The 16,255-nt window shown below is 42.3% G+C and overlaps 2 protein-coding genes and 1 long non-coding RNA gene across 4 annotated transcripts in view; 1 reads left to right on the forward strand and 2 right to left on the reverse strand.

The window, feature by feature from the left end:
* Positions 1 to 3,188, reverse strand: LOC118395585 (zinc finger protein with KRAB and SCAN domains 1-like). The gene is made up of 3 exons (XM_035789434.2): positions 2,708 to 3,188; positions 2,186 to 2,316; positions 1 to 2,003 (listed from the first exon to the last, which is right to left on the reverse strand). The coding sequence occupies exons 1-3, from the start codon at positions 2,964 to 2,966 to the stop codon at positions 747 to 749; spliced, it is 1,647 nt and encodes a 548-aa protein (XP_035645327.1). The 5' UTR covers positions 2,967 to 3,188; the 3' UTR covers positions 1 to 746.
* LOC118395652 (uncharacterized) lies at positions 2,326 to 10,798 on the forward strand. 2 transcript variants are annotated; one of them, XR_008066165.1, is made up of 3 exons: positions 2,326 to 2,414; positions 10,314 to 10,421; positions 10,652 to 10,798. It is a non-coding gene; the product is annotated as an uncharacterized LOC118395652 (long non-coding RNA). The 2 variants fall into 2 exon arrangements; XR_004828003.2 differs by lacking the exon at positions 2,326 to 2,414 and adding an exon at positions 2,900 to 3,044.
* The window catches only part of LOC118395572 (myoneurin-like), a 23,657-nt gene continuing 14,656 nt past the window's right edge, over positions 7,255 to 16,255 (reverse strand). Inside the window, exons 5-6 of the mRNA XM_052465155.1 lie at positions 10,621 to 10,732; positions 7,255 to 10,409 (exon numbers count right to left, since the gene is read on the reverse strand). Coding sequence (XP_052321115.1) covers positions 9,448 to 10,409; positions 10,621 to 10,732 — 1,074 coding nt within the window. The 3' untranslated portion in view covers positions 7,255 to 9,447. The remainder of the gene's footprint in view (positions 10,410 to 10,620; positions 10,733 to 16,255) is intronic.

Below are 16,255 nucleotides of genomic sequence, written 5' to 3' on the forward strand. Positions count from 1 at the left end.
TGAAAAGTCTAATTTTGTGTTTATTAAACATGAACAAGTGTTAAGGTGGCAATCCAGTCTCCTTTTCACCTCATTTAACAGTGGATTTACTTAAAAGGCACATCTCAATAGGTGGTCCAGGACATGGCACAAGTGGGTGGGCTTTCCTCTTTTGTACACAAGGCAGATGGTATCGCAACTTCCTATCAAACCAACTCCTTGAATGCCCTACTCCTTGAAGTTTGCAGTTGTGTTCCAAAAAACTTTTGCTCAAAACATTTTTTTAAATTTAGACTTGTATTTATACTTGGGATATCACTTTACAACAGAAAAAGTTCAATCCCGGGAGGAAGTCGTTAAATACACCATATGAAAACCACACATACACATCTCAACTAAACCTCTGCATGAAGTGAAAAAACTGCATTCGTTTTCTCATTACAAGTGTCTTGGGGGAAAAAAATAGTAGTTTAATGGAAGTAATGAAACAGGCATTTGTGAACATCATATCCTACACAGTACAAACACTATGTAACAGACTTTTTTTTAGGGTTATACAGTATATCATACAGTATTATACAATGTATCACAATGTCTGGATGCAATATTCTACTCAGGTATATTAAACACTGAAATCTGTTACTCTCATTATTCCAAATGCACCTGTGGGTCTTTTCGGTTGACAACAATGACAATTAATCTTTGTCTTTAATGAAGGGTAGGATCTAAACATCAGAAGCTATCGATTGGAATGGTAACTTTATATTTTATAGAGTGGAATGTTTTTTCTGCTGGTGTATCCTGAGGTAGCTCCTCTCTGAAAACCTCTTCCCGCAGTGCGTACAGGCAAATGGCCTTTCTCCCGTGTGGACCTTCAGGTGCATCTTCAGGTGACCAGCCTGGGCGAAGCGCATGGGACACTGGGTACAGCTGTAGGGTTTTTCCCCTGTGTGGACCCTCTGGTGCCTCTTCAGGTCACCAGCCTGGGCAAAGCACATGGGACACTGGGTACAGCTGAAGGGTTTCACTCCTGTGTGGACCCTCTGGTGCCTCTTCAGGTTGCCAGCCTGGGCGAAACACATGTGACACTGGGTACAGCTGAAGGGTTTCACCCCTGTGTGGACCCTCTGGTGGATCTCCACCTTCTGGGGGCAGCTGAAGCCTTTGTTACAGAACCTGCAGAGGAACCGTTTCTCTTTACTACCGCCTAATGTTTCTCCCTCTCCCTGAGCCTGGGCTCTAGCCCTGTCGTTTGATTTCAATACCTGATCGAAAAGAACGCGGCCGTGTGAATCGGAAGGCCCCATCGACGTGGACACTGGGTCGTGATCCCTGAGTGTGTGTAAAGGGGAGTGGGTCGCAACATTTTGATTTGTCTCTAAGCTTCCCCTGTAATCTAAGAAATCTCCGCCCTGTGAGTGTCCGTCTCCTAGGTGACTATCTGCATTCCATGTGGGAGGATCATCGCCCTCCACTTTCACAGTCACTTCCTCTACAACCAGACCCTCCCCTTTGTCATCTAGGCACCCTTCAGAGTATACACTACTACTGTACCGGTTCCAGTTCCCTCTAGACAGATCAGTGTGTGTCTCTAAACCCAAACGCATGTTGCCAGGGTCCATCTCTGTAGCGTAAGAACAAGACGGATCATTGCCAATCTCTGATGCGTCACCTGAGTCTGGATGGGAATTAACAGCCCTCATGCTTGGGTTACCGTAAAGTAAATACTCGGAACCGGGAGCAGGAGGACAGCCCAGTGGCCCCAGTCGCTCTGGGTCTGATCTGTGGTCAGATCCTGTGTGTAAAAGCCTTTGTGTTACAGTTAAAGTCTCTGTGTCTGTCTCTGACTCGTGTCTGTCTCTGACCTCCGTGACACTGCGTTGTGTCCTGGGCTGCACTGTGGCGGGGTCCTCCGTGGCTACAGAGTGCACTTCAGCCGCTCTAGTCTGGATGACTCTGCTGTGACGTGGGTCCTCCTCTCCTTCAGACCTCTCCTGCTTGACCCCAGGACCTGCATCTGCAGACTGACACAAGAAGAGATGAGGTTTTTACTTAAATTGGATAACAATGTCGTAGGGAAGTCAAACAAGCTCCCCTATGGTAGATGTGCATGTACGCAAGTCAATAGCTGAAGAAAGCCTTGCTGAAATTAATGGACTATTGATTTACAAATTAGCATTTTTTTATGTAACACTATTACACTAACCTCTATCTCGATAATGTGCTGGGTTGTGGTTCCACTCCCCTCATCAACAGTGATTGGTTGGTCATCTCCCCATGTATTGTGTCCCCCTGGCTTCACAAAGCTCCTGTGGCCTTTAGTGAAATGTCCTTCACCTGTGAGAGTGATTGGGGGAAAGATGGGGTTAAGTTCAGTACTGTCAATGCTATATTGTACCCTATTGACACTGTCTAGAATTGGCAACGATTTTAAGGTAACACTTCTCATAACTTCTTGATATACTATTTATTTATTGATGTATTATGTTCAATATATCACATTGTTTTCATTTAGTAAATAATAGGAAATGCAGCACATCAAGAATCTGATTAAAATATGATAGTGTCTTTGCGCAAGATAGCTAAATAATCAGGGGCATTATTGCATACTATCCAACAACTGACCAAGACCCAATTCTGGGTAACATCTGAACACGTGCAGAACGAAGAGACGGGCACTGAGCTATATATGAACCGCGACAGGCCGCGTAGCCTCGGCAGAATATACCTCTAGCCATTGCTCTGTACCGGTCGAGAATCTTGACACTATTGGGACGACTGGCTAGGACGCGCTCCCGTGCCATCTTCAGTTCAAATAGCTGTAGTTTCCTCCGCAATGCCCTGTTTTCTTTCTGGGTTTGAGTTATTTCCAAACGAAACACTGCATAGTCGTCGTCTACGAGTTTACAGATCTCTGACACGGCTGCATTCGCTAGAACCTCCATGATGGAGGCTATTTGAGTGTGAAAAACCATACCGTCAGCCATTGTTTGCTAACGTTAGCAGCTAGCATTAAATAGTTATCACCAATTCCTGTCTCCAACGTGTATTAAAGACTACATAGGGTAAGTATGTGATTCTGTGCTGTTAAATTAATCATTTTAAGTGCCATGGTGTTAATAAACGTCTTAATAGCAACAATAAACACGCTAACGTGGAAATTGTTCTTCGTAATTTACTTCCGTTTACACAGAAGATAAATTATATTATTGGTAGGCGTCATAGAAGGGTGTGGCTAAATAAAGGGTATGTGCGATGTTCTTGAATTACACGTAAAACCGAATCATGATCAGTATCTTTCAAGCAGTTTTCACTAGTATCCACAGCCAAAGTCATAATTATGTCTAAAGCCTGCCTTTTTCTACAATGTATCTGCTTAACATTTGATTTTAAAACGAACCTTAAATTAAAAAGCTAATTTGTTTTCATTCAGTTGTATGATATAACCAAAAAAGGTCCAGTCACCAGGACCACAAATACAAATTCCATCTAGACACTGTTGCCCTAGAGCACACAAAAAACTATACATACCTTGGCCTAAACATCAGCGCCACAGGTAACTTCCACAAAGCTGTGAACGATCTGAGAGACAAGGCAAGAAGGGCATTCTATGCCATCAAAAGAAACATAAATTTCAACATACCAATTAGGATTTGGCTAAAAATACTTGAATCAGTCATAGAGCCCATTGCCCTTTATGGTTGTGAGGTCTGGGGTCCGCTCACCAACCAAGACTTCACAAAATGGGACAAACACCAAATTGAGACTCCGCACGCAGAATTCTGCAAAAATATCCTCCGTGTACAACGTAAAACACCAAATAATGCATGCAGAGCAGAATTAGGCCGATACCCACTAATTACCAAAATCCAGAAAAGAGCCGTTAAATTCTACAACCACCTAAAAGGAAGTGATTCACAAACCTTCCATAACCAAGCCATCACCTACAGAGAGATGAACCTGGAGAAGAGTCCCCTAAGCAAGCTGGTCCTGGGGCTCTGTTCACAAACACAAACACACCCTACAGAGCCCCAGGACAACAGCACAATTAGACCCAACCAAATCATGAGAAAACAAAAAGATAATTACTTAACACATTGGAAAGAATTAACAAAAAAACAGAGCAAACGAGAATGCCATTTGGCCCTACACAGAGAGTACACAGCGGCAGAATACCTGACCACTGTGACTGACCCAAAATTAAGGAAAGCTTTGACTATGTACAGACTCAGTGAGCATAGCCTTGCTATTGAGAAAGGCCACCGTAGGCAGACATGGCTCTCAAGAGAAGACAGGCTATGTGCTCACTTCCCACAAAATGAGGTGGAAACTGAGCTGCACTTCCTAACCTCCTGCCCAATGTATGACCATATTAGAGAGACATATTTCCCCCAGATTACACAGATCCACAAAGAATTCGAAAACAAATCCAATTTTGAAAAACTCCCATATCTTTTGGGTGAAATTCCAGTGTGCCGTCACAGCAGCAATATTTGTGACCTGTTGCCACGAGAAAAGGGCAACCAGTGAAGAACAAACACCATTGTAAATACAACCCATATTTATGCTTATTCATTTTATCTTGTGTCCTTTAACTATTTGTACATTGTATATATATATATATAATATGACATTTGTAATGTCTTTACTGTTTTGAAACTTCTGTATGTGTAATGTTTACTGTTAATTTTTGTTGTTTTTCACTTTATATATTCACTTTGTATGTTGTCTACCTCACTTGCTTTGGCAATGTTAACACATGTTTCCCATGCCAATAAAGCCCTTGAATTGAATTGAATTGAAATTGAATATAGCCAATTTTGACAATGGCCGTGGAATCCCTTTCATAGGTTCGAAGGAAAAGGAGGCCACGTTTTATTCTAAAGGATAAACAAGTACATAAAAAGGAAACATATCAGAAGGTCATGATTTCTCATTAACAGATTTGATCACCTAATTATAGTACATAAAGGAACGGGTACCACCTGATTATGCAAAATAATGTTGGGAGGGACATTATATTTGTTGACTAGAACAAAGGTAAAAAAAACAAATTCAAAGGGGGAATATACAGTGTATTTGGAAATTATTCAGACCCCTTCACCTTTTCCACATTTTGTTACTTTAGCCTTATTCTAAAATTGATTAAATTCATTATTTTCCTCAATCAACACACAATACTCCGTAATGACAAAGCGAAAAAATGATTTTTAGAATTTTTTTCAAATACCATTTTTACCTTATTTATTTACAAGTATTCAGCCCCTTTGCTATGAGACTCGAAATTGAGCTCTGGTGCATCCGATTTCCATTGATCATCCTTGATACGTTTCTACAATTTGATTGGACTCCACCTGTGGTAAATTAAATTGATTGGACATGATTTAGAAAGGCATACACCTGTCTATGTAAGGTCCCACAGTTGACAGTGCATGTCAGAGCAAAAACCAAGCCACGAGGTCGAAGGAATTACTCCTAAGTAAAAGGCACATGACAGCCCACTTGGAGTTTGCCAAAAGGCATCTAAAAGACTCTGACCATGAGAAACAAGATTCTCTGGTCTGATAAAACCAAGATTTAACACTTTGGCCTGAATGCCAAGCATCACGTCTTGAGGAAACCTGGCACCATCCCTACAGTTTTTCAGCAGCAGGGACTGGGAGACTAGTCAGGGTCGAGCGAAAGATGAACAGAGCAAAGTACAGAAAGATTCTTGATGAAAACCTGCTCCAGAGCGCTCAGATCCCCAGACTGGGGTGAAGGTTCACCTTCCAACAGGACAATGACCCTAAGCACACAGCCAAGACAACGCAGGAGTGGCTTTGGGACAAGTCTCTGCATGTCCTTGAGTGGCCCAGCCAGAGCCCGGACTTCAACCCCATCGAACATCGCTGGAGACCTTAAAATAGCTGTGCAACGACGCCCACCATTCAACCTGACAGAGCTTGAGAGGATCTGCAGAGAAGAATGGGAGAAACTCTCCAAAATCAGGTGTGCCAAGCTTGTAGCTTCATACCCAAAAAGACTTGAGGCTGTAATCGCTGCCAAAGGTGGTTCAATAAAGTACTGAATATAGAGTCTGAATACTTTTCCGAATGCACTGTTTTCATATAGTGTTAGACTTCAAGGACAGCTCTTGGAACATACTTTGCATTTGAAGGGCCTCTCCTTGGTGTGAGCAGTCTGGTGCTGCTTCACATACCTTGCCTCAGCAAAGCTCTTCCCACATGTGGAGCAGGCATACGGGTTGTCAACGTCTGTCCTATTGCTTGGCCTCTTAATTTTTGACCCTATGACACCAGAGGAGGTAGAAGCAGGAGCCACCACCATTAGGTGGTTAGTCTTTGAGCTCCCTCCTTGACCTCTAGCCATTGTTTGGGTGTTGTTGAGATTGTGTGCTGTTATAGGCTAGGAACCTCATGTGGTGACCACCCATCCTGACTGTCTGTCTGTATTGGTGAGGTAATCCTGAGGTAACTGAGGAAGGCTAGACCCAGGTCCAGGCCCAGACCTTCTATGAACCGAGTCACCAGGCATGAGATGGAAAAGAAAAACTTCCTGGTAGACTACCATGACGGAGGTCTCCCACCACTCTCCATGAAGGCTGAGGCTCAGGAAGACCTGCTCTGTTCATCATGGATACTGTGGTGTTTGTATCATAGGAACAGGAGGTTCTATCTCTATCAGCCACAAGCCCTGCTTCATCCCTGCACTGAGACTGTGAAGAGAAGAGTCTGGGCTGCAGACTGGATCCCTGACTGGGGCCTCTGTCTCTCTGATGACCACCAGGACTGAGGTTGTTCAGTCCACCTGTCCACTGGTTGTGTTCTGTGTAGTGGTGGAATCTCTGTTCCTCGTGGGTCGGTCCTGGTTCCGACTCAGGAAGGAAGATCGATGGCTCCTAACCCAGGGTGCTGGATCCGGGTTTGTGACCAGCCGTTTCAGAGGTCCACTCTCTCCTGCCAGCAACACCAGATATCAGCAGGTCCTCATGGACTATAGACTAAACAAAGTATACAAAAGAGCATATAAAAAGGTTCATATAAGAAACTCTGCTGTAGACACAGAAACATGACATATTATAAAATGTTAAACCACAGCCAAGCCTTTCTCTAACACTGTGATTCAAGTACCTAACAATATGGAGCCATTGGAGTTAATTACTTAAAACATTTACATATGTGTTAATTCGAGAATTAAGTATAATGTTTTGGTTCGACTGAAATAAAGGAAACTCGGTCCCTGCAATAATACAAAAATAACCAAGTCAGTCAGCAGAGTCAACTTTGTATTTTATTTCAACAAAATGGTAATACTCACAATGTAAAGTACAGTACTTGTTATTGCACAAAACAATAAGTAGGGCTGTGGTGGTCATGACACTTTGTCAGCTGGTTGTCATGCAAAAGCCTGCTGGTCTCATGGTAATTGACCAGGAATTAACATAAACACGTTGAGCATCTCCAGCCCTCCATGCATACAAGCTGCTGATGAACTTTGGAACATCTACATTTAAAAACACAGAATAAATCAATTGAATATACACCATCACAACAAAGCCGTGCTTTATTTTAGTCAAGTCTAAAGAAACATGATGTGAGGAAAATGTATTTCAGAAGAATGAGTTGCCCTACTGTATACTGTCAAAAGTAAATATCATTTTATGGCTATGCGCCATGCTGTAAGCTTGTTCATTTAGCAGACAAGATATGCTTAAGTCCCATGCCATTATTTTATATTATATGATTTTATAGTAAGACGATTATAATTTAACTTAAAATAGAAATGATATTTTTCCCATTCCGGAGTGAGCATATGAAGTGTCTATGTTGAGCATAAAAATCATCATTTGAAACAGGTTCTATATGCCAGATTTTCTGTAATTTGGCAACTTTAGTTGTGAATGATACAAACCTTAGAATGCTTTAGAAATCAAAAGGTATGGGCTGCATGATGCGACGATAGGCTATTGACAATTTTGAGAAAGTCACAAAAAAAAGCTGCTGTTCACTCCAGCTCTCATCAAGTGATCATTATTTCACTAGACTATTCTGAATTTAATCCTAACTAATATGTAAAATGAGTTTCGATTTAGAATGTCCCATCATCACATTTGCAGAAACAGAGGCAAGAGAAAAAGATGCATATCATCCGTAACGAATAGCGAATGGAGGTCACTTTCCCGCAGCTTGGTCCCATTTCTGGGAAACTACTTCATGTGATAGATATTCTGCCCAAACTGTCCATGCCATGGGCACTCCAATCCATTTCCTGGTGCTTAATATGGAAAAACAAGTGAAATCTGTAAGGGAACATCGATAGTAACATGTTTTCACAACGAAACTGTCTGCTGTATTTCATTAAACTGTTGACAGCCCCTCTCACTGTGCGCTGAAGAATGGCATTAAGGAAAGCGGGGAGGAGATGGAAAGGCATGGTGGTGAGATATTCTGTAGCTAAAGGTAACATATCAGCCTATTAATTATGAAAAATATAAAATGTGCCCTATTACTAGGCTATACAAAATCCCCCCAAAATCCACTATAATGTAGACTCTGAATTTGTTTTTATTTAGGCTAGGGCAAGTTTGTACCAAAGATATCTTTTTTCCACTCAGATTCAACCTATTGTTGAACTAATTTATTCAAATTGATCAATCAATCAGAGTGAGGTGAGTTTTAAAAGCACATACTGTTTTGATGATGTGTTTAATGTGATTTTCGATTACATTTGCATTGATGTCAGAGTGGCTAGAAGGACAATAGAGCCCCGAGTACCAGGCCATTAGCGACCTGATGATCGTTACAGAGTTGGGTACTACGAACATATGTACAAAAAGGAGATTACCATGACTGGTCACATTAGAATTTTATTGCGGTCATGACGCATGAATGCTGGATTACCGCAACAGCCCTAGTGACATGGAGAATAACTTTTATCACTATGGTAACAGTTGACCTGTTACCAAATCTGGTACCCTTCTCTTTGATAAAATGAAGTTGAGAATACTTTGGAAACGGTTCAACATTACATTACACACAGCTTCATTGCTTTATACCAAGTATACATGAATTAAGGCACTATCATTTCCTCATTATAAAACACCAGCATCAAACACCATGATAAGGTTGTCACTCTTCATCAGTGAAGCATTTTTACAGACACTATCACACCAACCATCACCATATCATCTCCTCTGCATTATCATACTCATTCTTCCCTCATGTCACCTCATCCAGCTCCCTACTACATCCAAAACCAACATAATTAACTACGAACGATCTAATAATATATAATAATAATATATGCCATTTAGCAGACGCTTTTATCCAAAGCGACTTACAGTCATGTGTGCATACATTCTACGTATGGGTGGTCCCGGGGATCGAACCCACTACCCTGGCGTTACAAGCGCCATGCTCTACCAACTGAGCTACAGAAGGACCACTAATACTACATTATATGTCACTATACATGGCCTGTGTGCATTTTCTGCTGGTGTAACCTGAGGTAGCTCCTCTCTGAGAATCTCTTCTCGCAGTGCGTACAGGCGAACGGCCTCTCTCCCGTGTGGACCTTCAGGTGCCTTTTCAGGCTAGACGTGTGGGAGAAACTGACCCGGCACAGGTGGCAGCCAAATGGTTTCTCCCCTGTGTGGACCCTCTGGTGCCTCTTTAGGCTGGATGAGTGTGAGAAACTGACCCTGCACAGGTTGCAGCTGAACGGTTTCTCCCCTGTGTGCATCCTCTGGTGGATCTCCACCTGTTGGGGGAAACTGAACACTTTCCCACAGAATGAACACGGGAATCGCTTATTTTTGGCGCCACCACCTTTACTTATTCCATCTCTACTACTGTCATTTGTCAATGGGGTTATGTAGCCATTTAGTGTTGAGGCACTGGCATTGTCTGAGGTCTGGTTTAACATTAGGAGAGTGTGAGGAGGATGAAGGCCAGGGAGGTTTTGTGTTGTCACAGCATCCATGTTCCAGTTGATATATCCTATAGAAGGCAGGCTGAAGGCAGCACCTGTTAGGGGGTTAACCTGAGGCACCATCAGTCTCTCTGAATCACAACTATAGGAGCAGGACGGAGTATCGCTAGCAGAGTCTGTGGCTGTTTTCTCCTGCCGCATACAGACACCACCTCGTCCTCGCAGACCAAATCTACGCCTTGCCCTGGTCTCAGCCAGTCTGTTGTCATGGAAATTAAGTTTGACTGTTGTTTTGTGTTCGACAGTCTGTTTTGGGTTGTGGTTAACAGTGTTGTTCCCCAGCTCGGCATTAGGGACTCTGTCCCATTCTCTGACCTCCACTATGTCTCCTCTGGCCCTAGCCAGCTCGGTGATGTTGTCCCCTCGACCCTTGGCTGCACCGGTCTGGGAATCCAAGATGGCCGCCCAGTCTCCTCTTTTAATCTCCAGCCAACCACCTGAAGGAAGAGGTTACAAAATATACTTTTTTAAAAACATGGCAGAGAACTCTACATATGGAGTTTTTTTGTGTCAATTACTTGGTCAAAATCATGCATTGTGTGTTTTGTTGTATTGATTTAATCTTCTGAAAAAATGTATAGCCAGGCACATTACTATTCCCATTGAAGATATATTACTGTATGTAGCCTATATGTATTTCTTTCTTACCTTGCTCCCCCATCTTTTGTCCACTTAACAGGTCAATGCTCTCTGGTACGTCTTCTATGGTCTCCTCTTTGACCAGCAGCAGATCAGGCTTCCCATCCACCATGTCTACTGACTGTAAGAGATACAGAGTGAGAGGATGTTGATTCAAGAAATTTGATATGAGCACCCTGCTATGGACATCTTCTGATGTATTGATATGAGCACTACACAAACATGTTAGGTGATTTTATACTATGAAAACATGTTAGTTGAGTTCAATACTTGATAGTATTTAATGGTTTAATAAATGAAAACATGGTCCCACACTTCAGACAAAATTAATCAAGACCACGGCCCGCATCCACAAAGTGTCTCAGAGTAAAAGTTATCCTACTCTTATGGCTTATGGGTAAAAATTAAAGCTATGCTTGAAGAATCTTTAGTCATAAGAGTCCTACCTAGTCTACAGATATTTAGGAGAACTCATGAGCTGTTCTAACTAGTTGAGTTACCAGCAAGTGTCTAGATAATAGAAAAGGGCAGCGAGTCAGTGGTTCCTGCACCATAGGAAATTATTTTGGAGTTGTTGAAAGAATGTGTTGATATTTCTATATGATCAATCCATAAATAATCTAGACCTACCTGCAACAGTATCTCTTGCGCTTTTGACAATAATTTCACATGATATGCCTAAATTGTTTTCACCACTAGGCAAATAAATAATCCCAATTTTCTTTTGATTATGTCAATAACCTACATTGTTATTTCACGTTATCCCTTTGGGGCGCAACATCATCTTGATAGACATTCAGTCGACCTTTAAAAAAATAAGACTTAAATTGGGTATACCTTTTAGGTTTGGAAATTGAAAGCATCTCGATAATGTTGCACAAAATGTTTGAAAGGTCTATAATTTTCACATGATAAGGCCTACGTTAACTTTGATTATGTTTGACGAAAAGGATAGACTATTCAAACGTTTTCTGCAACATTATCGGCAAGTGAGTTGATGCCTACTGTGCCAAAGCGATTTAGAGTTGTTAAACGGTAGTGACGAGTGTGTTGATATAACGATAATAGCCTATTAACATAATTCCTCTTTTAACAACCATCAGAATTGGTTAACAAAAAAGGTTATGCATGTCAAAATATTAGGCAATAATTAAGTTTAGGCAAAGTAATTGTTTTAGGTGAAAATTATATTAAACATTTTCCCATTGCAACATTTAGGTGAAAATTATATTAAACATTTTCCCATGCCTCATCGCGATGAGTTATTCCCCATAATTCTAATTCTTATGACCGAAAAGAGCTTCTGGATATCAGAACGGCGATCACTAACCTCGATTTGGATGAATATTTCTACTTCAACGAGTCAGAGGAGCAGGACATACTGCTCACCCCGGACCAGGCCCTAATCCCAGAGACTCGGAAAATAGACTGTGGAAGAGTGCCCAACATGCGGGCACCCTAACAAACTACGTCGGCGAGTACATAAACCACCTCTACCCTCCATTCTATTGGTGAACGTACAATCACTGGAAAACAAACTGGGCGAGCTCCGTTCGAAACTACCCTATCAACGGCACCTGAAGAACTGTAATAACCCATGGTTCTCGGAGTCTTGGCTGAACAAGAACATGGATAATATACATCTGGCTGGTTTTTCCATGCAGCAGTAGGACAGAACGGCAGCATCCTGTAAGCTCAAGGGGGAGGTGTATGTCTCTTTGCTGCCACTGTAGCACAGTTGGTATAGCATGGCGCTTGTAACGCCAGGGTAGTGGGTTCGATTCCCGGGACCACCCATATGTAGAATGTATGCACACATGACTGTAAGTCGCTTTGGATAAAAGCGTCTGCTAAATGGCATATATATTATTATTATTCTTTGTTAGCACCAGCTGTTTTTATCTCTAAAATTAAGGTCTCGAGGTTCTGCTTGCCTAAATTAGAATATCTCATGGTAAGCTGTAGACCATACTATTTACCAAGAGAGTTTTCATCTATATTTTTTGTAGCTGTCTATTTACCACAACAAACAGATGGGACTAAGACCCCACTTAACGAGCTGTATAGGGCCATAAACAAACAAGAAAATTCACAAGGCCGCAGGGCCAGATGGATTACCAGACGCGTACTCAAAGCATCCGCTGACAACCTGGCAAGTGTCTTCACTGACATTTTCAACCTCTCCCTGACCCAGTCTGTAATACCTACATGTTTAAAGCAGACCGCCATAGTCCCTGTGCCCAAGAACACAGAGGTAACCAGTCTAAATGACTATCGCCTCGTAACACTCGCATATGTAGCAATGAAATGCTTTGAAAACATCACACCAGATCCACAGATGAAGCAATCTCTTTCACTCCACACTGCCCTCTCCCACCTGGACAAGAGGTGAGAATGCTGTTCAAATCAAATGTATTTATATAGCCCTTCGTACATCAGCTGATATCTCAAAGTGCTGTACAGAAACCCAGCCTAAAACCCCAAACAGCAAGCAATGCAGGTGTAGAAGCACAGTGGCTAGGAAAAACTCCCTAGAAAGGCAGGAACCTAGGAAGAAACGTAGAGAAGACTGAGGGGTGGCCAATCCTCTTCTGGCTGTGTTTGGTGGAGATTATTACAGAACATGGCCAAGATGTTCAAATGTTCATAAATGACCAGCATGGTCAAATAATAATCACAGGCAGAACAGTTGAAACTGGAGCAGCAGCATGGCCAGGTGGACTAGGGACAGGAAGGAGTCATCATGTCAGGTAGTCCTGAGGCATGGTCCTAGGGCTCAGGTCTTCCGAGAGAGAGAAAGAGCGAATTAGAGAGAGCATACTTAAATTCACACATTGACTAAAGCTCAGCGTTCAACCCCATAACGCCCTCAAAACGTATCACTAAGCTTAGTCCCTTCCTGTACTCCCTGTTCACCTGCGACTGCGTGGACATGCATGACTCCAACACCATTAAGTTTGCTGACGACACGACGGTGGTAGGCCTGATCACCGACGACGATGAGACAGCCTATAGGGAGAAGGTCAGAGAAGTGGCAGTGTGATGCCAGGACAACAACCTCTCCCTCAACGTCAGCAAGGCAAAGGAGCTGATCGTGGACTACATGAAACGGAGGGCTGAACACGGCTCCATTTACATCGACTGGACTGTAGTGGAGTGGATCGAGTGCTACAAGTTCCTCGGTGTCCACATCACTAAGAACCTATCATGGTCCACACACACACCAACACAGTAATGAAGAGGGACAACAATGCCTCTTCCCCCTCAGGAGGCTGAAAAGATTTGGCATGGACCCTCAGATCCTCCAAATTTCTACAGCTGCAACCTTGACAGCATCTTGACTGGCTTCATCGCCGCTTGGTATGGCAACTGCTTGACATCCAACCGCAAAGCGCTATAGAGGGTAGTGCATACGACCCAGTACCTCCACTGGGGCTGAGCTCCCTGCCATCCAGGACCTTTATACCAGGCGGTGTCAAACGAAGGCCCTAAACATTGTCAAAGACCCCAGCCACCCAAGTCATAGACTGTTCTCTCTGCTACCGCAGGGCAAGTGGTACCGATGCACCAAGTCTGGAATAGGGCTGTTGCAGTGACCTTAGCGCCACACCGGCGGTCACAAGTCATGAAGGCAGTCAAATTCCACATGACCGTTTAGTTACAGTAATTAGTCTTCTCCAAGCTCTGATGCTGCTGATCATCATTAGTAGCCTACTAAACTTGCTAACTGCCTGGTACGCAGCACTATATTGTCCCTTTAATCACTCTGACATCAATGCAAATGTAATAAAAAATTGAATCAAACACTTCATGAGACCCATGAGCTCATCAAATCAAATCAAATCAAATTGATTTATATAGCCCTTCGTACATCAGCTGATATCTCAAAGTGCTGTACAGAAACCCAGCCGAAAACCACAAACAGCAAGCAATGCAGGTGCAAACTCCCTAGAAAGGCCAAAACTTAGGAAGAAACCTAGAGAGGAACCAGGCTATGTGGGGTGGCCAGTCCTCTTCTGGCTGTGCCGGGTGGAGATTATAACAGAACATGGCCAAGATGTTCAAATGTTCATAAATGACCAGCATGGTCGAATAATAATAAGGCAGAACAGTTGAAACTGGAGCATGTTGCACAACATTTCAATAAGCTATGCAATTCTGCGAGAAAACAGAGTGATGGCCTTTTAAAAAGAGGAGGATCCCATCAGCTTTCTATAGGCTAGGCCTACTATATTTATTTATTAACTTTCCTAATGTTAGGCACATTGCTTATATTTACAACAGGAGTATAGCCTACCTGGCTGGCATGAAAATAAACCACGGGGAAAAACGTCCTCCATTCGCTATTTAAGTGCACATGCATATAGTGACATGTATTTTTTCCGCTGCCCCTGTTTTGATACAGGTGCATGATAATGGTCCATTCTAAATCAAAACAAATTTCACACGTATTTTAATTTAGTATATGTAAAGAAATATTATATCAAGAATAGACTGATGGGTGACGATAATAGCCTATCACTTGTGAATGATATACAGTTGAAGCTGGAAGTTTACATACACTTAGGTTGGAGTCATTAAAACTCATTTTTCAACCACTCTACAAAGTTCTTGTTAACAAATTATAGTCTAGGCAAGTCGGTTAGGACATCTACTTTGTGCATGACACAAGTCCTTTTCCCAACAATTGTTTACAGACAAATTATTTCAATTATAACTCACTGTATCACAAGTCCAGTGCGTCTGAAGTTTACATACAGTAAGTTGACTGTGCCTTTAAACAGCTTGGAAAATTCCAGAAAATTATGTCATGGCGGTAGAAGCTTCTGATAAGCTAATTGACATCATTTGAGTCAATTGGAGGTGTACCTGTGGATGTATTTCAAGGCCTACCTTCAAACTCAGTGCCTCTTGCTTGACATCATGGGAAAATCAAAAGAAATCAGCCAAGACCTCAAGACCTCAGAAAAAGAATTGTAGACCACAAGTCTGGTTCATCCTTGGAAGCAATTTCCAAATGTCTGAAGGTACCACGTTCATCTGTACAAACAATAGTACGCAAGTTTAAACACCATGGGACCACGCAGCCATAATTTATTTCTCGCAGAGAATATAATAGGCCAACTTTTGTACTATGGGGGATAGTAGATTGACAATAGGCTAGAGCTTTTGCTGTACGTTAGGCCCACTCATCTTGTTAGCTGACGAAAAGTAAATGTGGACAGTTCTTCCAATATCTTCAATATGCACTTCGGAATTGGATAAGGACATGCGAAGTTGCGTCCCCGATGTGTCTGTCTTTACTTGTAGCCTGTGAGAAAGACCAGAGCAGGTGATGGAGAGCAGTGTGAGTGATTCGGAGCAGGCAGCACTCAGGGAGAAGGTGCATTATGGCCACACAAAGGGGATGCCGTTGGGAAATTCGAGGCTGACGAATGTATGTGAGAGCCAGAAATCTTGCTTGTTTGTAGGTGACCAAATACTTATTTTCCACCATAATTTGCAAATAAATTCATTAAAATCCTACAATGTGATTTTCTGGATTTTTTTTCCTCATTTCGTCTGTCATAGTTGAAGTGTACCTATGATGAAAATTACAGGCCTCTCTCATCTTTTTAAGTGGGAGAACTTGCACAATTGGTGG

This window comes from Oncorhynchus keta, chromosome 16 (genome assembly GCF_023373465.1).
Source record: "Oncorhynchus keta strain PuntledgeMale-10-30-2019 chromosome 16, Oket_V2, whole genome shotgun sequence".
Lineage (NCBI taxonomy): Eukaryota > Metazoa > Chordata > Actinopteri > Salmoniformes > Salmonidae > Oncorhynchus > Oncorhynchus keta.